Source organism: Hyla sarda, chromosome 1, assembly GCF_029499605.1.
Source record: "Hyla sarda isolate aHylSar1 chromosome 1, aHylSar1.hap1, whole genome shotgun sequence".
Classification (NCBI taxonomy): Eukaryota; Metazoa; Chordata; class Amphibia; order Anura; family Hylidae; genus Hyla; species Hyla sarda.
Window position 1 is genome coordinate 197,996,906 of NC_079189.1, and position 26,080 is coordinate 198,022,985.

General features: G+C 47.1%; 2 protein-coding genes across 5 annotated transcripts in view; one reads left to right on the plus strand and one right to left on the minus strand.

The window, feature by feature from the left end:
• Positions 1 to 15,459, minus strand: part of METAP1 (methionyl aminopeptidase 1) — a 40,608-nt gene extending 25,149 nt beyond the window's left edge. Inside the window, exons 1-2 of the mRNA XM_056566967.1 lie at positions 15,081 to 15,459; positions 266 to 317 (exon numbers count right to left, since the gene is read on the minus strand). Of these exons, the coding sequence (XP_056422942.1) occupies positions 266 to 317; positions 15,081 to 15,194 (166 nt within the window). The 5' untranslated portion in view covers positions 15,195 to 15,459. The remainder of the gene's footprint in view (positions 1 to 265; positions 318 to 15,080) is intronic.
• The window catches only part of TRMT10A (tRNA methyltransferase 10A), a 170,167-nt gene that overhangs the window by 60,717 nt on the left and 83,370 nt on the right, over positions 1 to 26,080 (plus strand). The window lies entirely within an intron of this gene.

Genomic DNA, 26,080 nt, shown 5'->3' on the forward strand with positions numbered 1-26,080 from the left:
AATCTGATTGGTTGCTATGAGCAGCTGGTCTAGATAGCTCTCCCGTGAAGTCTTAAATGTTGTGACAAGTCATTTGTGCTGAACATAAGGCAATGGTCAAGTGGTGGAGCCCTTGTCTGTATTATCTGCTGCCCTTGCCAAAACTAGTTACAATCTCTTAGCATGAATCTTATTTCAGCTGACACAGCAGAGATCCTGCAGTGTACAATTACCAAATATCTCCTTGGATGTATGTAAATATGTGAGGACAAAAACAATTGCTTACTTGCTTTTTTGTGCAACATCTTGTGTGCTGCCCAACTTCCCCTGAAACATTCCTATGAGTGAAAGAAAAAAAAACAAACACGTAATTTACAAGTACAAGGTAAAGAACACGAAACGTGAATGAGGTCAAGAGACGGCTCCATCACCTACTTACAAAACGCATGTTTAAAATGGGGTACTCCGCTGCTCAGCGTTTGGAACAAACTGTTCCGTATGCTGGAGCCGGGAGCTCGTGACGTCACAGCCTGCCCCCTCAATGCAAGTCTATGGGAGGGGGCGTGACAGCTATCATACCCCCTCCCATAGACTTGTATTGAGGGGATGGGTGTGACATCATGAGGGGGGCAGGACAATGATGTCACGAGCTCCTGGCTCCAGCATACGGAACAGTTTGTTCCAAATGCTGAACAGCGGAGTACCCCTTTAGCTATTTGCAGGTAGGTGTCAGAAAGGAAATGGTTCTAAAAGTATGGCAATGTGTTCTCCTGCAACTGGGTCCAAAGCAGTAAACTGCAGGCATACACATGTAGCTTCCTACCAGCAGGGAAGCTCGTAACAGCTTGTACATATTATTGACATATTCCATGGTGAATGGAAAGTAACTGGTGGTGGCACAATGGCCGCACATGAATCAGCGGTGGAAGCAAAATAATGGGCCCTATTGGGCAAAATAACTAGTGATTGGGTACTGTGGTAGCTTACTGAATAGTGAATTCATAAGAGAAGCAAATTAACTGAAGGCATTGAGGTGGGGGCATTAACTGGTGCCGGGTGCCAAGGGGGCACGGTAATAAGAATAGCAGTCGCTACAGGGATAGGGTAAATCACTGAGCTACAGGGATCTACAGTGGGGGAGATTTATCAAAACCTGTGCAGAGGAAGAGTGGTGCAGTTGCCCATAGCAACCAGATTGCTTCTTTCATTTTCCACAGGCCTCTAAAGAGGCCTGTGGAAAATGAAAGAAGCAATCTGGTTGCTATGGGCAACTGCACCACTCTTCCTCTGCACAGGTTTTGATAAATCTCCCCAAGTATGTATAGAGGGGAAGGGGTAGAATATTTTCTCTCCTTTTTTGCTGAGTCACTAGCTGCAGATATTAACAGGTCTACGAACATGACAAAGGCGTGTGTGTGTGTGTGTGCGTGTGTGCGTGTGTGTGCGCGTGCGTGCGTGCGCGCGTGAGAGAAAGTTCAGTTTATGACCTAATATAAAGTTCACATTGGGCAGTGACCTTAGCTAGCAGCACACATTGCAGACATGAGAACACATCTAAAAGACCAATGACGTTTCACACTTGTGCTGTTTTTATATTTAATATTCTGGAAGCTATTTTTTTTTTATCAGTGTTTGAACTCCATGTTTGGTCCCATGATATTTTATGTGCTCTTCTAGAATGGAATAAAAGGGTTATTCAAATTCACACAAGTCCCCTTTATGTTGAAAGCTATATAGATTACTGTACCAGGTAAAGCTCCTTTCACACTATATGTTGCTCCATTTTAAAGAGCCCTTACAATGTCCCGTTAAGAAAACCCTTAAAAATTGCAGTTAAAAAATCCCATTCAAGTCTGTTTATTTCGATTATCAGTTATCACCCATTATAGTTATAGCCCGTTATGAATAACGGACATTATTTGTGACGGGAGAAAAAAAAAAACGTTACATGCACTCATTTTTCTCCCGTCACAAATAACGTCCGTTTGGAAATACTTTAAAGGGGTACTCGACTGGAAAACATTTTCTTTTAAATCAACTGGTGCCAGAAAGTTAAACAGATTTGTAAATTACTTCTACTAAACAATTCCAATCCTTCCAGTATTTTTACATGCTGTATACTAAAGAGGAAGTTCTTTTCTTTTTGAATATCCTCTGTCTGACCACAGTGCTCTCTGCTGACACCTCTGTCCATATCAGAAACTGTCCAGAGCAGGAGAGGTTTTTTATGGGGATTTGCTCCTATGCTGTACAATTCCTAAAATGGACAGAGGTGCCAGCAGAGAGCATGTCAAACAGAAAGGGAATTCAAAAAGAAAAGAACTTCCTCTGTAGTATACAGCAGCTGATATGTACTGAAAGGACTGGAATTTTCTTAATAGAAGTAATTTACAAATCTGTACCTTACTAGCACCAGTTGATTTAAAAGAAAATGTTTTACAGTGGAGTACCCATTTAAGGCTAGAGACACCTTTCAGATGCATTTATTCTTGCTGTGTACTTAAGTTGCATAAAACATTTTCACCATAGGTGTTTATAGTAAAACTATGCTTACTTTTGCTTAAACCCTTAAGAACCAAGCCCATTTTGGCCTTAAATGGGCAGTCACCAAACATATATATATATATATATATGTGTGTGTATGTGTATGTTGTAGTACTTCTGTACTACAACATATCTCTAACATACGTTAATTTTTGTGTCATTAAATTGTTTAATTTACATTTTAAAACCGGCTACTAGGGGTCTCCCTCCTAGTGGCCGGCTGCAGCCTGGCGTGACGTCACGCTTGAATTCGGACCGATGCCAGCCGGGCAATCAGTCCTAATTCATTCAGGCTGCGCTTCGCTCCCTGCCTGTCAGACAGGCAGGAGCGAGCGCTTTGAACAGAGAGGATGCGCGCAGGCTCCCTGGCCTCGCACGCCAGCCCCGGCTCCCGGTGACAGGTAAAATTTCATGTGCCGCTGCTGCTAAGCAGTGCTGCGCTAGGACTGCCTTCACTTTATTATTTTTTGGGCAGGTGGGGGGGAGCGGGTTGCGCGGCAGGGTTCGGGGGAGAGGGATGTTCGGCAGCTGCGGCCATCGCATATACTGTTTGCACCAGTGTGCCTCCAGTTGTTTCCCCACTACAACTCCCAGAATGCCCTGACAGCCCATAGATGTCAAGGCAAGCTGGGAGTTGTAGTGGCGAAACAGCTTCAGGTACTCTATATAGGTGAACTAAGGGCGGAAGTCCCCCCCAGCAGGCATCAGTGATGTTGCGCCTGCTGGGGAAGTCTGTCTGGTAAGTGAGCACACTAAGAGGCAGACAAAAAGGCATTTTTAATATGTTTAAAAAAATTTTTTAGGGGGTTAGGGATAGATGGGCAATAGACAGGGACAGAGAGGGGAAAAAATAAAAAAAAAAAAGGACGGTGGGAGCTACATTTTTTTTTTCCTCCTCGCCTTCTAAAAATCATCATCAATCATTTACAGAGATTAGTAGCTTAAAGTAGTAGATTAAAGTGCTGTATTGACAACATCCAAATATCACCTAGCCCAATCGAGTTGGGCTGTTATCCCTGCAATAGAGCTCGCCGTTTGTGCTGCTCTATGATCGGAACACCCAACACTACATTTAAGTCCTTTCAAACTAACAAAACATTCTCTATTGCTCAGTCAGTTGTGACAATATATTTTATATACTGCAATTGCGGCTTGAAATACGTGGGTCGCAAAATTCAGATGGTGCGGTCATGTATGTGCAAACATAGATCCAACATAAAAAATTGTTTTGCATTACATATAGTGTGTCTCGTGATTTCACTACGATTCATAATATTAATTATTTATATATTATTTTAGAAATTATACCAGAAAATATCCCCAATCGTTACCAGAAACTGATTAACTGTGAATCCTATTGGATTTTTAAGTTGGTTACTAGAGATCAGCGAACTTACAGCGATTCGATTCGTCACAAACTTCTCGGCAGTTGCTGACTGTAGCCTGCATAAATTAGTTCAGCTTTCAGGTGCTCCGGTGGGCTGGAAAAGATGGATACAGTCCTAGAAGACTCCGAGGACTGTATCCTCCTCATCCAGCCCACCGGAGCGCCTGAAAGCTGAACTAAGTTTTGCAGGATTAAGTCAGCAACTGCAGAGCCGCGAGGTTCGTGACGAATCGAAACACTATTGGCTACTTTAGTTCCTCAGGGGCTTAATGAAGCAATAGAGTACGTTAGGTGATTACCTGTAATACCTTTTGTATGTAAGGGGTGTTAATAAGCTGATTGTCTTTTGGAATAAGTTTTTCATATTTTATTTTTACATATTTTGTTAATTTTAAATATTTTTATTTTTCTTCGCAATGGCATGAGGTGATTCACAGGAGCGATTACATATTTTGAGTGGCTTCGGTGACTTGCCATATGTATTAAAACGGGCATGGAAGGGATTAACATCCTTCTCTATTTTGTCAACTTTCACCTTTAGAAGCATGCTGTTGTGTCTGTCTTGCTATGCCTGAAGAAGCTGCGCATGCGCAGCGAAATGCGTTGCATCTTGGTTATTAAAGTCCAGTTGTACCTTTCTTATCGTGTCTTGGTCAGTCAGCGCCGTGCGAGACGGAATTCTTCTGAGAAGCCATTTCCTTTCTATCTACTTCTAAAAAATCATAACTTTTAGATTTCCATCCACAGACCCATATGAGGGCTTGTTTTTTGCATGACAAATTGTACTTTGTAATGACATTACTCATTCTACCATAAAATGTATAGCGCAACCAAAAGATTATTTGTGTGGAGAAAGTGAAAAGAAAACTATAATTTAGCTGTACACTTTAAAGAAAACATGTGTCATTTTTACTGTATTCTGTGGGTCAATATGATTAAAATGATCCCCATGGTTACATGCTTTTCTATTTTGCGAATATAAAAAAGAAAATCTCAAACTAACAAAATGTGCGTTTAAAATTGCTTTATTTTGACCACCTAACACTAATTTTTTCGTATAGCTCCAATTTTAGACTTTACATTTACGCCATTCACCGTACCGGATAATCAACATATTTTGATAGTTTGGACATTTACACATGCGGCAATACCAAATACCGTATGTTTATAAATTTTTTATATGCTTTTTGGGACAAAATAGGAAAAAGAGGCCATTTAAATAGGGATATTTAAACTATTTTTTTTCCACTTTTATAGTCCCCATAGGGAACCATTTATAGCAATCCTTAGATTGCATATACTGAATAGTACTATGCATAGCCATAGCACTGATCAGTATTATCGGCAGTCTTCTGCTCGATGTCAGACCAGAGAAGACCCCAGGATGACGGCCGGAGCAGGTAAGGGTACCTCCGGCCGCCATGTTGGGTGATCGGACCCCTGTGGAAGTGCCGTGGGGGATCCGATCATCCAAACGCCAGCTGCTGTATACTACAGAGGAAGTCTGATCACAGTGCTCTCTGCTGCCACTTCTGTCGGTGTCAGGAACTGTTCAGAGTAGGCACAAACCTATCCTGCTTGGGAAAGTTCCAGACATGGACAGAGGTATCATCACAGAGCACTGCGGTCAGACAGAAAAGAACTACACAACTTCCTCTGTAGTATACAGCAGCTGATAAGTACTGGAAGGATTAAGATTTTTTAAATAGAAGTCATTTACAAGTCTGTATAACTTTCTGGCACCAGTTAACTTGAAAACATTTGTTTTCCACTGGAGTACCCCTTAAAAAAGGGGCACTCAACTGGGAAAACTCAACTGGTGCCAGAAAGTTAAACAGGTTTGTAAATTACTTCTATTTAAAAATCTTCATCCTTCCAGTACTTAGCTGCTATATGGTCCACAGGTTTTCTTTTGGAGTTTCCCTTCTGTCTGACCACAGTGCTCTCTGTTGACATATCTGCCCATTTTAGTAACTGTCCAGAGTAGGAACAAGTTCTCTCCTGCTCTGGACAGTTCCTAAAATGAACAGAGGTGTCAGCAGAGAGCACTGTGGTCAGACAGGAAGGAAATTCAAAAAGGTAAGAACTTCTTGTGGACCACAGAGGCGACAACGCTGTTTCGCACTAAATAAGTGCTTCAACTGGCCTAACTCAGAACTGAAACTTCACACCTTATATACAGGTGAATAATCACGATCACCTATCACCTACTTAACACCTTGTGACGTGTATCACCATGGGAGGGGAAAAATAGGGGAAAAAAGTGAATGCCTAATTATTTGACACTTGTAGCGGTAATCTTATTGATCAAAAGCATACACTTAGTATAATCAAAAACATACTGACACATCAACCTTATCGTTGAGTCCCAGGACCCCCAGGGCATCAGTTGAAAGTATCCAGTGTGTTTCTCTCCTGAGAAGATTTTTCTCTGTCTTGATGCCTGGTTGTGCTGTGACTCCTCCGTGTGTCTCTATTACATGCAAAATAAATCTAGGTGCGCCTTTCTTTGTGCGCAGGGAGTAAGTGTTCCTTAACTCTAGCACACAATTGTCTTATAGTTTTTCCAATGTAATAGAACCCACACGGGCAGAAGATAACATGCACAACGTTTTTAGTTTTACAGGTAATCAATTCATTGACTTTATGGTCCACCGAATTGATATGTGAATTCCATATTATAGCCTTTTGTACTATTCAGGTATGTGACAAAATTAGCAAATTGGCTCTTAGACCCCGACCATATCATCAGGAAATCGTCTACAAAGCGGACGTAAGTCTTGATGTATTGTATAAATGGGTTGTTAGTGGTTGTTACCACCATAGATATAAATTTGCATATGTACAGGACACCGGTGTCCCCATCGGGGTCCGGTGTCCTGTCTGTACCACTTTCCATCATACCTGAAAGTACTATTTTTTTTTGTTTGTTTTTTTATACACAATACATCAAGACTTATGTCCGATTTGTAGACGATGTCCTGATGATATGGTCGGGGTCTAAGAGACAATTTGCTAATTTTGTCACATACCTGAATAGAACAAAATGATACAATATGGAATTCACATATCAATTCAGTGGACCCAAACTTGAATTCCTAGATGTCCGGATTAAAGTAGAAAAGGGTACATTGATAAGCGAAGGTTATAGGAAGGCGGTAGCTTGCAACTCAATTCTACACTACCACAGTTCACACACAGAAGCTGTAAAGAATGGAATTCCATATGGGCAATTCCTGCATCTTAAAAGGAACAATGTCCATGACAGTACATATCAAAAACAGGCCGATGATTTGGAATATAGGTTGCAAGAAAGAAAGTATCCTCAGACTCTTGTTAAAAAGGGAAGAGAAAAAGCAGAGCAAAAAACACGAATAGTTATTGGGTTCGAAAAAAATCAAAAAAACACCTCAAAACTAATAAATCCCCAAAAAGGTTTACTTTTACATTTCAGAACACACCTGCAAATAAAATCATTGAAAGAGCATTGAGAAGTGGTGGTTTATCCTCCAGATGGATGAGGATATAAAAGAAATAGCAATTAATAAACCGCTTATGTCATACAGAAGAAATAAAACGTTAGGGGATATTTTAAAACAGCCCAGTTCAGGAGATGAGAAGAAAAAGAAAGGTAGTGATTGGCTTAGTGAAAAAAAAACCGAAAGGGAACTTTCAATGTAAAAACTGTAATTTTTGCAGGTTTAATTTATGCCAAAGATCCTTCAGGATTGGTTCCTGTGGACCACACAGTCAATGAATTGATTACCTGTAAAACTAAAAACGTTGTGTATGTTATCTTCTGCCCGTGTGGGTTCTATTACATTGGAAAAACTATAAGACAATTGTGTGCTAAAATTAGGAAACACTTTTACTCCCTGCGCACAAAGAAAGGCGCACCTAGATTTATTTTGCATGTAATAGAGACACACGGAGGAGTCACAGCTCAACCAGGCATCAAGACAGAGAAAAATCTTCTCAGGAGAGAAACACACTGGATACTTTCAACTGATGCCCTGGGACTCAACGATAAGGTTGATGTGTCAGTATGTTTTTGATTATACTAAGTGTATGCTTTTGATCAATAAGCATTCACTTTTTTTCCCCTCCCATGGTGATACACGTCACAAGGTGTTAAGTAGGTGATAGGTGATCGTGATTATTCACCTGTATATAAGGTGTGACGTTCCGGTTCTGAGTTAGGCCAGTTGAAGCACTTATTTAGTGCGAAACAGCGTTGTCGCCCCCCCCCCTGCTCGTTAGCATCTATGTCTTCTCCCTGGGTAACACGGTTGTGAGTATGTGTTTGAATAAAGAAATTTGCTGAAACAAGAAGACCAGTGAGTGGCCGACTTATTTCTACACATCTGCACAATATATATGGATTTACAATTCTGTTTAACTTCCTGCCACAAGTTTATTTAAACCCCTTAAGGACCAAGCCCATTTTGGCCTTAAAGGGGTACTCCGGCCCTAAGATATCTTATCCCCTATCCAAAGGATGAGGGATAAGATGTCTGATCGCGGGGGTCCACGCCCCTCCCATAGACTTTCATTGAGGGGGCAGGGCGTGATGTCACACGGGGGTGGAGTCGTGACGTCACGATACTCTGGCCCCGTGGTCGTAAAGCTTCACACTGAGCCTCCAGCGCTGCGGAGAGCTCACAAAAGGTGGGTGCGGAATGAGAGACTGCGGAAGACCCCAGCGGCAGGTTCTCCGCAATCAGACATCTAATCCCCTATCCTTTGGATAGGGGATAAGATGTCTTAGGGCCGGAGTAAAACTTTAAAGGACCAGGCCAATTTTATTTTTACATTTTCCTTTTTTCCTCCTTGCCTTCTAAAATCCATAACTTTTTTATATTTCCATCCAAAGACCTGTGTGAGGGCTTGTTTTTTGCATGACCAATTGTACTTTGCAATGACATTACTCATTTCACCATAAAATTAATGGCGAACGCAAAAAATTTTTTATTTGTGTGAGGAAATTTTAATGCAAACCGTAATTTTGCTAATTTTGAAGGGTTTATTTTTCATGCTGTCCTATAGCACTCCTCTGTGCTCTCCCCCCTGTCCTATAGCACTCCTCTGTGCTCTCCCCCCTGTCCTATAGCACTCCTCTGTGCTCTCCCCCCTGTCCTATAGCACTCCTCTGTGCTCTCCCCCCCTGTCCTATAGCACTCCTCTGTGCTCTCCCCCCCTGTCCTATAGCACTCCTCTGTGCTCTCCCCCCCTGTCCTATAGCACTCCTCTGTGCTCTCCCCCCCTGTCCTATAGCACTCCTCTGTGCTCTCCCCCCGTCCTATAGCACTCCTCTGTGCTCTCCCCCCCTGTCCTATAGCACTCCTCTGTGCTCTCCCCCCCTGTCCTATAGCACTCCTCTGTGCTCTCCCCCCTGTCCTATAGCACTCCTCTGTGCTCTCCCCCCTGTCCTATAGCACTCCTCTGTGCTCTCCCCCCTGTCCTATAGCACTCCTCTGTGCTCTCCCCCCCTGTCCTATAGCACTCCTCTGTGCTCTCCCCCCCTGTCCTATAGCACTCCTCTGTGCTCTCCCCCCGTCCTATAGCACTCCTCTGTGCTCTCCCCCCGTCCTATAGCACTCCTCTGTGCTCTCCCCCCCCCCTGTCCTATAGCACTCCTCTGTGCTCTCCCCCCCCTGTCCTATAGCACTCCTCTGTGCTCTCCCCCCCCTGTCCTATAGCACTCCTCTGTGCTCTCCCCCCCCCCTGTCCTATAGCACTCCTCTGTGCTCTCCCCCCCCCTGTCCTATAGCACTCCTCTGTGCTCTCCCCCCCCCCTGTCCTATAGCACTCCTCTGTGCTCTCCCCCCCCCCCTGTCCTATAGCACTCCTCTGTGCTCTCCCCCCCCCCCCGTCCTATAGCACTCCTCTGTGCTCTCCCCCCCCCGTCCTATAGCACTCCTCTGTGCTCTCCCCCCCCGTCCTATAGCACTCCTCTGTGCTCTCCCCCCCCCCCCCGTCCTATAGCACTCCTCTGTGCTCTCCCCCCCCCCCCCCCGTCCTATAGCACTCCTCTGTGCTCTCCCCCCTGTCCTATAGCACTCCTCTGTGCTCTCCCCCTGTCCTATAGCACTCCTCTGTGCTCTCCCCCCTGTCCTATAGCACTCCTCTGTGCTAGCCTTCCCTCACTTACTGGACCTTGCCCATGCCTGAGCTTCAGCTTGGACAAAGCAATGATTTTATAACCCAGTTTTCTTATGAAGTATATTAGAACGGTTAATGTTTTGTCAAGATTTACAACACATAAGAAGCTTTTGAATCTGACAGTGCCCATTTAAGTGTGCACATTATCCATCATACCCAACGCTTCTTTTCCAGATATCAGGGAACACTTGGGCTTCCAAGCTACACATTAGAAATCCCTTTAAGAGATTAGAAGGGAACTGAATTCTGGATTCACTGGCATCAACAAAATTAAAATAGCTTAGGGACAAAACTATCCTGCATCTCATCTCTGAACCTCTCTGTATACTGAATAAATAAACCTAGAGGCTCAATATGCATTCCTTAAACTTTCTTCTACCTTCTATAATACTTTCATTAAACTAGAGCGCCAAACAAATGCACTGAAGGGGCTCACATCAATTTTTGTGACCCTTATTTATTAACAGACCATAAAAGTCAACTGACAATGCCTTTTATTTGTTGCTTCAGCTAAGTCAGGAAGGAAAATGCAACCAACAAATTTGCAACAATAGAATAAGGGCAAAGAACAACTTCCCACGGCTGATCTCCATGCTGATCTGGACATAGAATGCGCTCGAGCACATTTCTGCATGGAATTCCATTCCTCATTGGCTTCAGAAGAAAACAGCTTTTACTGTCCACAAAACTGAACAACCTGCATTTTTTTCAAAACTGTGTTGCTAATTTTTTGGTGCTGAAAATATATTACCAGGTCAATTATCTACACGTTCTGCACAGAATCCATGCAGATTTTTCCACTGTAAATACATTTTCATCCTCTTAATCTTGCCATGTGAACAACCCCTAAGTAACCCAAATCAAGGCTTTTAGGGTCTCTCTCGAGTTTGCACACAGAATTTTGGTTTACTAGTGACGGGCATTTTTTATTTATTTATTTACACGTTTGGCACTTTTTCCATTAGACCGATTCAACAAGGAAGTAGTCAGTGCACGACGGATATTAAGCTTAAAGTCGGCCTGTTGTCAGCAGGAAGACAGCAAGCTGGGTCTCAATACTGGCACCTGCCTCAGCAGTCACCACTGGCAGGATTACAATGACATTTGGATGGAGATGACACTTGATTCCCCTTAAAGGGGTACTCCACCCCTAGACATTGTATCCCCTATCCAAAGGTTAGGGGATAAGAACCCAGAGTTCGATTAGAACGCTGTGTGGGGTGGCGGGGGTCGTGACATCACACCACGCCCCCTCAACGCAAGTGGGCGTGGCTTAATTTTCTCCTGCAGACGTGCGACCTCGGGCTCTGCAGCGGTCCGACGTCTGCATGGGTTTGAAAATGTCACCTCACACCGGCAATAGCTTTTTCATGTTTTAGACACAGTGATTAACTTCGAAAGGTTAATGATGAACATCGGACCGATCAGCAATTAGCCATGGGACAGACCTTCTGGGTATAAGGCACGCTCAGCTCCTTAGGAGTCGAACGAGGGTGAACATTACGTGGGGTTAGATGAAACAGGCACTGTCACAACCGCGTTGCAGGGTAAAATGTACTGATGCATACTATCCATGTGTGAAACCAGCGCTAACCTTTTAATGACTAAACCAAACTTTTAATGTTATCTTCTAGCCTTCTAAAAGCAGTTTTTTTTATTTATTTATTTTTTAATCTACAGGACCATTATGAGGGCTTTTTTTTTTGCAGGCCCAAATTGGCATTGTAATAACCACTTTATAAGATGTATTGCAAAACTGATGGCTAAACTTATTTGTAGGTGGGAATTCTGTGGGTTTCTGTTTTTATATAGTGCACTTTATAATAGAACTAGTATGTTTTTATTCTGTGGGTCAGTACTATTACAGAGAGCCAAGTGATATAGCTTTTTTTTTTTTTTAATATAGTAAATATGTTAAAGGACATCTGCAGCGGTACAAACACTTATCCCCTATCCTCAAGATAGGGGATAAGTGATCGCGGGGGGGTCCGAATGCTGGGGCCCCCGGCGATCTCCTGTATGGGGCCGCAGCTCTCCCGTGCAGGGGGCGTGCCAGCCGCAGCATGACGTTGCGGCCGGCACACCTCCTCCATACATCTCTATGTGAGAGGCAGCTTTCGTGCCTCCCCATAGAACTGTATGGGGACGGGGAGGAGACGGGGCATCACCATCGACCTCTAGGTCGACGCTACGTCACCATGGGCGCTAATGCCGGCGCCCCGTTAGGGAGATCGAGGGGGGTCCCAGCAGTCGGACCCCCCAGGATCAAACACTTATCCCCTATCCTGTGGATAGGGGATAAGTGTAATTCCGCTGCAGTTGTCCTTTAACAATTGCCCTTTCTTGTGCTCATTTTTCATGCCATGATCTGTAGTTTTTGTGCAGAATGAACTATTTTTTATTTATTTTTTTTTCAATTTTATTTATGATATATGAGGTTACTAAAAACCTGAAATTCTGGCATTTGGTTTTACGCCATTCCCCACGTGGTTTCAATTACATTATATTTTAACTATTCAGACTATTCCGCATCCGCAAGGTTCCGCGTGTCTCCTTGCTCTTATAGCTATGTAACAGTGCAGCAGTTTGGAATGAATTGCAGCTGACAGATTCCCTTTAAAGGATGCAAGTGGATTTTGTGGGGCTAGAAATACTGCATAAAGCTCCTTGAAATTTGACAAGGCTTGTAGAATGTGGGCTGGCCATCTGCCTTGAAGAAAATAATCTTGGCAATGCACTCCCCAACCCTATGGACATGTGTCTGGTAAAAAACTGACTTGAGAACTTGTGGTCCAAGGAACCCACACCTAAGTTTTCTCTCTGTTCACAAAAGTAGGGAGACTACTAAGGAGAGAGAAATTGTGGTCTAGACAGGAGGGTCTGCCATCCCAGTTCTTTAGAATTTGTCTGGCGGGGTGTTACCTTGATCTGTGCCCATTGTACAGCTGGGATATAGGAGGTTAATACCCCAATGACATTGCTGCTCTTAAAGGAGTACTCCAACTGGTGCCAGAAAGTTAAACAGATTTGTAAATTACTTCTAAACCCTTCTAGTACTTATCAGCTGCTGTATGTTCCAGAGGAAGTTCTTTTCTTTTTTAATTTATTTTTTGTCTGACCACATTGCTCTCTGCTGACACCTCTGTCCGTGTCAGCAACTGTCCAGAGCAGGGGGAAAATCCTCATAGCAAACTTATCCTGCTCTGGACAGTTGCTGACACGGACAGAGGTGTCAGCAGAGAGCACTGTGGTCAGACAGAAAGGAAATTCAAAAAAGAAAAGACCTTCCTCTGGAACATAAAGCAGCTGATAAGTACTGGAAGGATTAAGATTTTTTAATAGAAATAATTTACAAATTTGTAACTTTCTGCCACCAGTTGATTAAAAAAAAAAAAATAAACACAGTTGTTTTAAAGACACAGATGCGATAGAAAAAGAGGAAAGGCTCTCTCTCACCGACAGGATTCCTAGAAACTGACCCTATTTGGAAGGAACCAGAGTTGACTTCTTGTGGTTTATATTCCAACCCGGGAATGAAAGTATCAAGGAGAACGTCTGTAAAGGAGTGGAAAGAACTTGCATTGACTGGGCCACAATGAGGAGGAGGAAGGAAAGCAATCCGCAGAGAAGATTTACTGTTCATTTCAGTGTTTTTCATATGAAGTTTCTTGTAGGAAAGATAGATTCCATTCTTTTAAGTTATCACTCTAAGTTATCAACTAAGATTATTTCTTACTCCAATGCCAACTGTCTGAAAAAATCTTGTGGGCAGAAACCTGTCTCTGGGATAAGGTGAATGGGGTTCAAGATCCATTGCTTGGAGGAAACGGAACTCCTGACAAGGAAAACCAAGACAGGTAACACCCTACAGGACACCATTGTTCACTGTCCCTGCCACAAGAGTCAGAGCTGGCAACAAAGATGAAACCCTTTCCTTCTAACTATTTCCTTGGGATCCCTGACCGTCTCCTCGGTGGTCTGTTTTTAATGAAGAGAAGAGTCAGATCTGGGCCGAGCAGGAAAACCTTTTTTACTTACTGGAGGCTTCCTTCAATGGCTGTGAGAGAACGAGATTTCCTTCACATGGCATTGCCAATGGCTGGCCGGGCTTGCGGAGAGTTGCAGCTTTGCAACAGCTGGAGGGCCACATTTTGGTGACCTCTGCCGTAAAGAATTTGAATGTGGAAGTTGTTATCACCCACCTCATATTTCCACCTCATGTGAAAGGACTATGGGGAGATTTATCAAACCTTGTGCAGAGGAGTTATCGGTGGGTCCTCTGATTGGGGACTATAGACAACTGCTCCTCGGCACAAGATATACTAGATCGCTCCTATAACCCCACTGATCCCCATATATCCCATATAGTCAGTGGCTTTCCTCCAGCACATTAGGAGCCGTCCCATTCGGGCTTCTTTCAGCTCTTTTTTTGTGCCAGACAGAGAACAATTGACATAACTGGGTGCTGACAGATCCCATTGATTTGAATGGGGTCCATTGGGGATTTAGTATTTTTTGGAGGTTGAGCAGAGAGAAAAATAAGACATGAAGTATTTTTTTCTTTGCTCAACTCCGATGGACTGAACGACAGAGCTTTATTTATCAGATCACAAAGGCAGTGTGAACAAGCCCATAGAGACTGATGCCAGAACCAATGGAGTTGATTCTGGCAGGTCTGTAACCCTGGACTGGTCCACATGCCGGATAGTAGTATCTGGATGACACCTGATGCATTTTGGTCGGCTTTTGCCCAAGATCCTGAATTACATGGACATAGCATTACTAGCATTGGATGCTGCACATCAGGTCTGACAGGGATTTGACAATTCGCACCTAAAACCTGGACGTGTGAACTGAGCTGAAGGCACCGATTACACTAGACCAGTCTATTCTAGGGAGCACACATCCCACAGCACTAGTGTGAACATGACTCAATGACATGTGCTTGTGCATGCAGCGTGCAGGGAGCCCGCACAGACTGCAGGACACAGGCCGGGGTGAGCAGTACCTGCGAGCAGAAGTACGAGCCATGGATGCCCAGCTTGAGGCAGGTCGGGCACTGCAGCTTGGCCTCGCTGGTGCAGTGCTCCGTCTCGCACACTCTTCTCACCACCGCCGCCATGCTTCACCCGGCAGCACCCACAGACGGCGGGGAGGAGACGAGAGGAAGGCGTGTGCGCTGTAGCAGGCCTGTCTGCGGAGATAACGGGTGACAACAGGAAAGGGAACAGCTCGCACGGCCAGCCAATGTCAGCACGCCGGCCAAAGACGTCTCGTCCGATAGGTGGCGGCTCCGGGGGGCGGGGCTGCGGGGGCGGCTGGAGATAAAAGCTGAGCAGGTAGCCGGACTGGGTGGGCGTGGCCAGCCGGCCAGACAGTTCCCACATAGTCACAACCTTTCCCCACCAGTGTGGTTCAGGGCAGGGGGCGGGGTTTAGAGGGTGACTCAGACCTTTAGGCTGAAGTCACACATGCAGAGTTTGCAGTGGTTTGTGACGTAATCCTGTAATCTTTTCTTTATTTAATTTGTACGTAAGGCTGTGTTCACACTTTCAGCTTTTTAATAGCACTCTTGAATCTAAAGCCAAGAATATATTCAAAAAGAATTGAAGTCTCGGTTCTTTATATATGTGCTCAATCTATGATCTGTTCCTGGCCACTTTATTGGTCATGGCTCATTTTGGCCCTTAAAGGAGTAGTCCAGTATTGGAAAACTTATCCCTTATCCTGGGGGGGGGGGTCTGACCGCTGGGACATCAAGGGATTGTTGGCAGTAGGCAGGTGAGGGGACCCTCCGAAGAGGTTTTACTTTAGACACCGTGATCGGCATTGATCACAGCGTCTAAAGGGTTAATGACCGGCAGCAATGGGATCAACTGTTCTGAAGCAAGCGCAGCTCCTGTGCTCGCTCCAAAGCCGCTTAAGGATTTAGGGCGTACAGGTACGCCCTTGATCCTTAAGTACCAGGACACAAGGGCATACCTGTATGCCCTTAATCCTTAACAGGTTAAAGGAGATCTCCCACGAAAATTAACTGATCGCAGGGGGTCCGACGATTGGGACTCCTCGAGATCTCATTGAGGAGCATGTGTAATCTACCTATAGGCTGCACTCACTCCACTGCACGCTCTCCACTCGACCCCCTCATGAAGCGGCAGCCGTCATGCCCCATTCATATATCTGTATGGGAGAGCTGGAGTTAGCTGAACAGCTCTCCCATAGAGATATATGAGATAAAAGAAGAAAAAAACTCCAGAGTGGCGCTATCCAGGAGAAATGAAGCAAACTGAGGTTCATTAAAAAAACTTGTTACATGAACAGCTATAGCAAGACGTGTTTCGGGTAGTGTCCTACCCTTTCTCAATTGCAGATGTATCCTCTGGATACCCCGCATTTAGGTGGTGATACGCATAACCTCAAGGGTTAATCCAGGTGAGAGTCCATAATTCAGACCCTCACCGTGTCGGGGGTCGGAACACCCAGGGAGAGCAGGGGGCTTGTGCAGGAGGTCCCAGCAGTCGGACCCCCCGTGATCTAAAACCTGTACCCTATCCTTCAGATAGGGGATACGTTTTTATGCATGATATATCTCTTTTAAAACAAATAGCAATTCGAGGCATTTAGGCATGTAGATGTAGTCAGGACAACTTGCTGAAGTGCAATCCGAGCATCAGAATGGGAAAGAAAGGGGATTTGAAGAAGTCTCATGTACAAATAGTTTTTAGTATAATGCCTGGGCTGCCTGAAAATAAAACAATAAACAGGACTCGCCTGCCTCCACTCCCTCGAGGTGTCCTAGTATCTCACTCCGCTCCTCCGCCTTCTTTCTGGCCCCGCTGTGATCAACATTTCTAAAAGGCCTGTCAGCAATTCACCAGCCGCAGCGAAGTCCCACCTTGGCCGGCAAAAGGCTGGCAGTGTGACCAATGGCTTGGTTCAATGTACCACACTGCAGCTCAGCCTATTGCTGGCCAAGGCAGGACAATGGCTGTGGCCAGGGCCGGTGCAAGGATTTTTGTCTACACAGGGGAATGTGCATTTTGGTGACTCCCCCAAAAACAGCAAGCACTAACCCCTTTTATTAACCGGTACCCACCGCCACAAGGGTGTCGGGAAAAGCCTATCCAAACAGGCCTGGAACGTCAAAAATGTGCCTAGGCAGTAACAGGCTGGCTTTATTTAGGCTGGGGAGGGCCAGTAACAGGCTGGCTTTATTTAGGCTGGGGAGGGCCAGTAACAGGCTGGCTTTATTTAGGCTGGGGAGGGCCAATAACAATGGTCCTTGCCCACCTTGTTAACGTCAGGCTGTTGTTGTTTGGTTGATATCTGGCTAAGAATAAAAATACAGGGAACCCTGTGCGTTTTTCTTTTATTATTTCATTATTTTTGAGAAAAGAAAAAGAACGCATAGGGTTCCTCATATTTTCATTCTCAGCCAAATACCAACCAAACAGCCTGACGTTACCAGGATGGGCGAGGACCATTGTTACTGCCTAGGCCCAGGAGCACCATATTTGACGCTCCGGTCTGTTGGTACCGGCTCTTCCCGGGAACCCCTGTAGCGGTGAGTACCGGGGTAATAATCGGGGGTTATTGATAGCTGTTTTTGGCTTAGATGACCAGCGTTTTTTGGTTTAATATTAATAAAATGGTTAACGAGGGCTTGTGGGTGTTACGCCGAGCGCTCCGGGTCCCCGCTCCTCCCCGGAGCGCTCGCTTCACTCTCCCCGCGGCAGCGCTCCGGTCACGTCCTCTGACCCGGGGCGCTGCGATTCCGCTGCCAGCCGGGATGCGATTCGCGATGCGGGTAGCGCCCGCTCGCGATGCGCACCCCGGCTCCCCTACCTGACTCGCTCTCCGTCTGTTCTGTCCCGGCGCGCGCGGCCCCGCTCCCTAGGGCGCGCGCGCGCCGGGTCTCTGCGATTTAAAGGGCCACTGCGCCGCTGATTGGCGCAGTGGTTCCAATCAGTGTGTTCACCTGTGCACTTCCCTATATCACCTCACTTCCCCTGCACTTCCTTGCCGGATCTTGTTGCCTTAGTGCCAGTGAAAGCGTTCCTTGTGTGTTCCTTGCCTGTGTTTCCAGACCTTCTGCCGTTGCCCCTGACTACGATCCTTGCTGCCTGCCCCGACCTTCTGCTACGTCCGACCTTGCTTTTGCCTACTCCCTTGTACCGCGCCTATCTTCAGCAGCCAGAGAGGTGAGCCGTTGCTAGTGGATACGACCTGGTCACTACCGCCGCAGCAAGACCATCCCGCTTTGCGGCGGGCTCTGGTGAAAACCAGTAGTGGCTTAGAACCGGTCCACTAGCACGGTCCACGCCAATCCCTCTCTGGCACAGAGGATCCACTACCTGCCAGCCGGCATCGTGACAGTAGATCCGGCCATGGATCCCGCTGAAGTTCCTCTGCCAGTTGTCGCTGACCTCACCACGGTGGTCGCCCAGCAGTCACAACAGATAGCGCAACAAGGCCAACAGCTGTCTCAACTGACCGTTATGCTACAACAGTTACTACCACAGCTTCAGCAGTCATCTCCTCCGCCAGCTCCTGCACCTCCTCCGCAGCGAGTGGCCGCTCCTGGGATACGCTTATCCTTGCCGGATAAATTTGATGGGGACTCTAAGTTTTGCCGTGGCTTTCTTTCCCAATGTTCCCTGCATCTGGAGATGATGTCGGACCTGTTTCCCACTGAAAGGTATAAGGTGGCTTTCGTAGTCAGCCTTCTGTCCGGAAAAGCCCTGTCATGGGCCACACCGCTCTGGGACCGCAATGACCCCGTCACTGCCTCTGTACACTCCTTCTTCTCGGAAATCCGAAGTGTCTTTGAGGAACCTGCCCGAGCCTCTTCTGCTGAGACTGCCCTGTTGAACCTGGTCCAGGGTAATTCTTCCGTTGGCGAGTATGCCGTACAATTCCGTACTCTTGCTTCAGAATTGTCCTGGAATAATGAGGCCCTCTGCGCGACCTTCAAAAAAGGCCTATCCAGCAACATTAAAGATGTTCTGGCCGCACGAGAAATTCCTGCTAATCTACATGAACTTATTCACCTAGCCACTCGCATTGACATGCGTTTTTCCGAAAGGCGTCAGGAACTCCGCCAAGATATGGACTCTGTTCGCACGAGGCGTTTCTTCTCCTCGGCTCCTCTCTCCTCTGGTCCCCTGCAATCTGTTCCTGTGCCTCCCGCCGTGGAGGCTATGCAGGTCGACCGGTCTCGCCTGACACCTCAAGAGAGGACACGACGCCGTATGGAGAACCTCTGCCTGTACTGTGCTAGTACCGAACACTTCCTGAGAGATTGTCCTATCCGTCCTCCCCGCCTGGAAAGACGTACGCTGACTCCGCACAAAGATGAGACAGTCCTTGATGTCTACTCTGCTTCTCCACGTCTTACTGTGCCTGTGCGGATGTCTGCCTCTGCCTTCTCCTTCTCTACAGTGGCCTTCTTGGACTCTGGATCTGCAGGAAATTTTATTTTGGCCTCTCTCGTCAACAGGTTCAACATCCCGGTGACCAGTCTCGCCAGACCCCTCTACATCAATTGTGTAAATAATGAAAGATTGGACTGTACCATACGTTTCCGCACGGAGCCCCTTCTTATGAGCATCGGATCTCATCATGAGAGGATTGAACTTTTGGTCCTCCCCAATTGCACCTCGGAAATTCTCCTTGGACTTCCCTGGCTTCAACTTCATTCCCCTACCCTGGATTGGTCCACTGGGGAGATCAAGAGTTGGGGGTCCTCTTGTTCCAAGAACTGTCTAAAACCGGTTCCCAGTAACCCTTGCCGTAACTCTGTGGTTCCTCCAGTAACCGGTCTCCCTAAGGCCTATATGGACTTCGCGGATGTTTTCTGCAAAAAACAAGCTGAGACTCTACCTCCTCACAGGCCTTATGATTGCCCTATCGACCTCCTCCCGGGCACTACTCCACCCCGGGGCAGAATTTATCCTCTCTCTGCCCCAGAGACTCTTGCCATGTCCGAATATGTCCAGGAGAATCTAAAAAAGGGCTTTATCCGTAAATCCTCCTCTCCTGCCGGAGCCGGATTTTTCTTTGTGTCCAAAAAAGATGGCTCCCTACGTCCATGCATTGACTACCGCGGTCTTAATAAAATCACGGTTAAGAACCGCTACCCCTTACCCCTCATCTCTGAACTCTTTGATCGCCTCCAAGGTGCCCACATCTTCACTAAATTGGACTTAAGAGGCGCCTATAACCTCATCCGCATCAGAGAGGGGGACGAGTGGAAAACGGCATTTAACACCAGAGATGGACACTTTGAGTATCTGGTCATGCCCTTTGGACTGTGCAACGCCCCTGCCGTCTTCCAAGACTTTGTCAATGAAATTTTTCGTGATCTGTTATACTCCTGTGTTGTTGTATATCTAGACGATATCCTAATTTTTTCTGCCAATCTAGAAGAACACCGCCAGCATGTCCGTATGGTTCTTCAGAGACTTCGTGACAACCAACTCTATGCCAAAATTGAGAAATGTCTGTTTGAATGCCAATCTCTTCCTTTTCTAGGATATTTGGTCTCTGGCCAGGGACTACAGATGGATCCAGACAAACTCTCTGCCGTCTTAGATTGGCCACGCCCCTCCGGACTCCGTGCTATCCAACGCTTTTTGGGGTTCGCCAATTATTACAGGCAATTTATTCCATATTTTTCTACCATTGTGGCTCCTATCGTGGCTTTAACCAAAAAAAATGCTGATCCCAAGTCCTGGCCCCCTCAAGCAGAAGACGCCTTTAAACGACTCAAGTCTGCCTTTTCTTCGGCTCCCGTCCTCTCCAGACCTGACCCTTCCAAACCCTTCCTATTGGAGGTTGATGCCTCCTCAGTGGGAGCTGGAGCTGTTCTTCTACAAAAAAATTCTTCCGGGCATGCTGTCACTTGTGGTTTTTTCTCTAGGACCTTCTCTCCAGCGGAGAGGAACTACTCCATCGGGGATCGAGAGCTTCTAGCCATTAAATTAGCACTTGAGGAATGGAGGCATCTGCTGGAGGGATCAAGTTCTCCTGTTATTATCTACACCGACCACAAGAACCTCTCCTACCTCCAGTCTGCCCAACGGCTGAATCCTCGCCAGGCCCGGTGGTCTCTGTTCTTTGCCCGATTTAATTTTGAGATTCACTTTCGTCCTGCCGATAAGAACATTAGGGCCGATGCTCTCTCTCGTTCCTCGGATGCCTCAGAAGTTGAACTCTCTCCGCAACACATCATTCCACCTGACTGCCTGATCTCCACTTCTCCTGCCTCCATCAGGCAGACTCCTCCAGGAAAGACCTTTGTTTCTCCTCGCCAACGCCTCGGAATCCTCAAATGGGGTCACTCCTCCCATCTCGCAGGTCATGCGGGTATCAAGAAATCTGTGCAACTCATCTCCCGCTTCTATTGGTGGCCGACTCTGGAGACGGATGTTGTGGACTTTGTGCGAGCCTGCACTATCTGTGCCCGGGATAAGACTCCTCGCCAGAAGCCCGCTGGTTTTCTTCATCCTCTGCCTGTCCCCGAACAGCCTTGGTCTCTGATTGGTATGGATTTTATTACTGACTTACCCCCATCCCATGGCAACACTGTTATTTGGGTGGTCGTTGATCGATTCTCCAAAATGGCACATTTCATCCCTCTTCCTGGTCTTCCTTCTGCGCCTCAGTTGGCTAAACAATTTTTTGTACACATTTTTCGTCTTCACGGGTTGCCTACGCAGATTGTCTCGGATAGAGGCGTCCAATTCGTGTCTAAATTCTGGAGGGCTCTCTGTAAACAACTCAAGATTAAATAAAATTTTTCTTCTGCATATCATCCCCAGTCCAATGGACAAGTAGAAAGGATTAACCAGATCTTGGGTGATTATTTGCGACATTTTGTTTCCTCCCGCCAGGATGACTGGGCAGATCTCCTCCCATGGGCCGAATTCTCGTATAACTTCAGGGTCTCTGAGTCTTCCTCCAAATCCCCATTTTTCGTGGTGTACGGCCGTCACCCTCTTCCCCCCCTCCCTACTCCCTTGCCCTCTGGTCTGCCCGCTGTGGATGAAATTTCTCGTGACCTTTCCATCATATGGAGAGAGACCCAAAATTCTCTCTTACAGGCTTCATCACGCATGAAGAAGTTCGCGGATAAGAAAAGAAGAGCTCCCCCCGTTTTTTCCCCTGGAGACAAGGTATGGCTCTCCGCTAAATATGTCCGCTTCCGTGTCCCTAGCTACAAGTTGGGACCACGCTATCTTGGTCCTTTCAAAATTTTGTGTCAAATTAATCCTGTCTCTTATAAACTTCTTCTTCCTCCCTCTCTTCGTATCCCTAATGCCTTTCACGTCTCTCTTCTCAAACCACTCATCCTCAACCGTTTTTCTCCCAAATCTGTTCCTCCCACTCCTGTTTCCGGCTCCTCGGACATCTTCTCGGTCAAAGAAATTTTAGCTGCCAAAAAGGTCAGAGGGAAAAATTTTTTTTTAGTGGACTGGGAGGGTTGTGGTCCTGAAGAGAGATCCTGGGAACCTGAGGACAACATCCTAGACAAAAGTCTGCTCCTCAGGTTCTCAGGCTCTAAGAAGAGGGGGAGACCCAAGGGGGGGGGTACTGTTACGCCGAGCGCTCCGGGTCCCCGCTCCTCCCCGGAGCGCTCGCTTCACTCTCCCCGCGGCAGCGCTCCGGTCACGTCCTCTGACCCGGGGCGCTGCGATTCCGCTGCCAGCCGGGATGCGATTCGCGATGCGGGTAGCGCCCGCTCGCGATGCGCACCCCGGCTCCCCTACCTGACTCGCTCTCCGTCTGTTCTGTCCCGGCGCGCGCGGCCCCGCTCCCTAGGGCGCGCGCGCGCCGGGTCTCTGCGATTTAAAGGGCCACTGCGCCGCTGATTGGCGCAGTGGTTCCAATCAGTGTGTTCACCTGTGCACTTCCCTATATCACCTCACTTCCCCTGCACTTCCTTGCCGGATCTTGTTGCCTTAGTGCCAGTGAAAGCGTTCCTTGTGTGTTCCTTGCCTGTGTTTCCAGACCTTCTGCCGTTGCCCCTGACTACGATCCTTGCTGCCTGCCCCGACCTTCTGCTACGTCCGACCTTGCTTTTGCCTACTCCCTTGTACCGCGCCTATCTTCAGCAGCCAGAGAGGTGAGCCGTTGCTAGTGGATACGACCTGGTCACTACCGCCGCAGCAAGACCATCCCGCTTTGCGGCGGGCTCTGGTGAAAACCAGTAGTGGCTTAGAACCGGTCCACTAGCACGGTCCACGCCAATCCCTCTCTGGCACAGAGGATCCACTACCTGCCAGCCGGCATCGTGACAGTGGGGAGTAGTTCTCTCGGCTTAGAAGTGGAAGCTGTCGTAGCGCTAACCCCCAATTATTACCCCGTTACCCACCACCACAGGGGTGTCAGGAAAAGCCTATACAAACAGGCCTGGAACGTCAAAAATGGCACTCCTGGGCTTAGGCGGTAACAGGCGTTATTTTGGCTGGGGAGGGCCAGTAACAATGGTCCTTGCCCACCCTGGTAACATCAGGCTGTTGCTGCTTGGTTGGTATCTGGCTGAGAATAAAAATATGGGGAAACCACACGTTTTTTCTTCGCCAACCTGTTACCGCCTAGGCCCAGAAGCGCCATTTTTGACGCTCCGGGCCTGTTCATACCAGCTCTTCTTAGCACCCCTGTGGAGATGGGTAACGGGGTAATAATTGGGGGTTAGCGCTAGCTGGTTTTGGGGATAACGCTAAGCCCCGGCTTTGTAATGGACTCCGTCTAGACCAGTGGTTCTTAACCTGGGTTTACCAGGGGTTCGGTGAGTCAATCTAAGGGGTTCGGCGGGGGAGGTCGCAACAGGACAGTCAAACCAAGCAATTGCTTGGGACCCCGAGCTGGCCCGGGGTCCCGAGCAGAGCTGGTGTTTGCCCGTCCTGTAGTGACGGGGCACTATTAACTCCCTGCGGCCCTGCGTTAAGTTTAAAATTGCCGGGATATAGTGCACGCTGGGACGTCACTGACGTCCCGTACGTGCGCCCATGGAAACGAAGGCGCCGAGGACCGGAGGATAGAGAAGGAGGAAGACGCGCGCTGGCCAGCTTGGTAAGTGACCAGCGGCACGTCATCCTCGGTGCTCCAACCACCGGTCCCGAGACCTACTGCAATGTATATGGCTGGAGGCTGTATGTCTGTGGGGGAACACTGCCTACATCAGTGGTCTTCAACCTGTGGACCTCCAGATGTTGCAAAACTACAACTCCCAGCATGCCCGGACAGCCGTTGACTGTCCGGGCATGCTGGAAGTTGTAGTTTTGCAACATCTGGAGGTCCGCAGGTTGAAGACCACTGGCCTACATAAATGTCTCGGAACACTTCCTGCCTAATGTGGGGAAACTCTGCCTGCCTAATGTGGGGGAACTCTGTCTGCCTAATGTGGGGGAACTCTGCCTGCCTAATGTGGGGGAACACTGCCTGCCTAATGTGGGGGAACACTGCCTGCCTAATGTGGGGAACTCTGCCTGCCTAATGTGGAGGAACTCTGCCTGCCTTATGTGTGGGAACTCTGCCTGCCTAATGTGGGGGAACTCTGCCTGCCTAATGTGGGGGAACTCTGCTTGCCTAATGTGGGGGAACTCTGCCTGCCTAATGTGGGGGAACACTGCCTGCCTAATGTGGGGGAACACTGTCTGCCTAATGTGGGGGAACACTGTCTGCCTAATGTGGGGGAACACTGCCTGCCTAATGTGGGGGAACACTGCCTGCCTAATGTGGGGGAACACTGCCTGCCTAATGTGGGGGAGCATTGCCATTGTTGTGAAAATGACATGAGAGTGGCTCTTGCCAAGGTAAAGCCGCACATTTCTGAACTGGTCTCTGAAAGACAACAGCAGAAGTCACACTGATTTGCAGTAAATATTCATAATGGTTTTGTGTGAAAATCATGTTTTCATGGTTCTGTTCTTTGTTCTTAATGGTTTTGTTCATTTTATGCACCTATGTATAAATATATACTTAAATATATACCTCCTATGTTTTGAATTTGAAAAAATCATATTTTATTTTTCCAATTAAGAGGGGTTCGGTGAATGCACATATGAAACTGGTGGGGTTCAGTACCTCCAACAAGGTTAAGAACCACTGGTCTAGACGTATTCCACTACTAAGCCTGTAAAGTAAATACAAAAAAAACACGCTTAATAAAACTTTTATTCCAAAGAATACTCCTCCACAAGCCCTCGTGAACCATTTTATTAATATTAAACAAAAAAAAAATGCTGGTCGACAACGTAGTCCACCGTATCCAAAGTAGTCCACAGGATCTGAAATGAGAAGGAAAAAAAACACAGAAAATAGGTTAGTACATTTATTGTCACCTGCTTGCACATTTCCCGCCCGAGCCACATGACTACAACTCCCAGCATGTCCTCACTGTAAGGGCATGCTGGGAGTTGTAGTCATGTGACGGCGGGCTGGTGGGAGAAGTGCAGGCAAATGACAAGCAAGCCAGAGAAGCTTGTCACCTGCTCACACATCTCCTGCCACCTGCGCCGTACTACTACAACTCCCAGCATGCCCTTACAGTAAGGACATGCTGGGAGTTGGAGTTGTGCAGCACGGACGCAAGATGTGTGGGTGGGTGACAAGCTTGTCACCTGCCCCCACAACACGAATACAACTTCCAGCATGCCCTTACATTAAGGGCATGCTGGGAGTACTCGTCATGCAGCGGGGGCAGGTGACAAGCTTGTCACCAGCCCCGCCGCAGGACTACACCTCCCAGCATGTCCTTACTGCAAGAACATGCTTGTAGTCATGCGACCGGGGAGAATGACGTACTGTAGTTGTGCAGCAGGGGAAGGTGACAAGCTTAACTCCCAGCATGCTCTTGCAGTAAGGACATGCTGGAAGTTGTAGTTGTGCTGTGCGGGCGGGTGACAAACTTATCACTTGCCCATACGTCTTCCACCCGCCTACGCTGCACCACTACAACTCCCAGCATGCCCTTACAGTAAGGACATGCTGGGAGTTATAGTC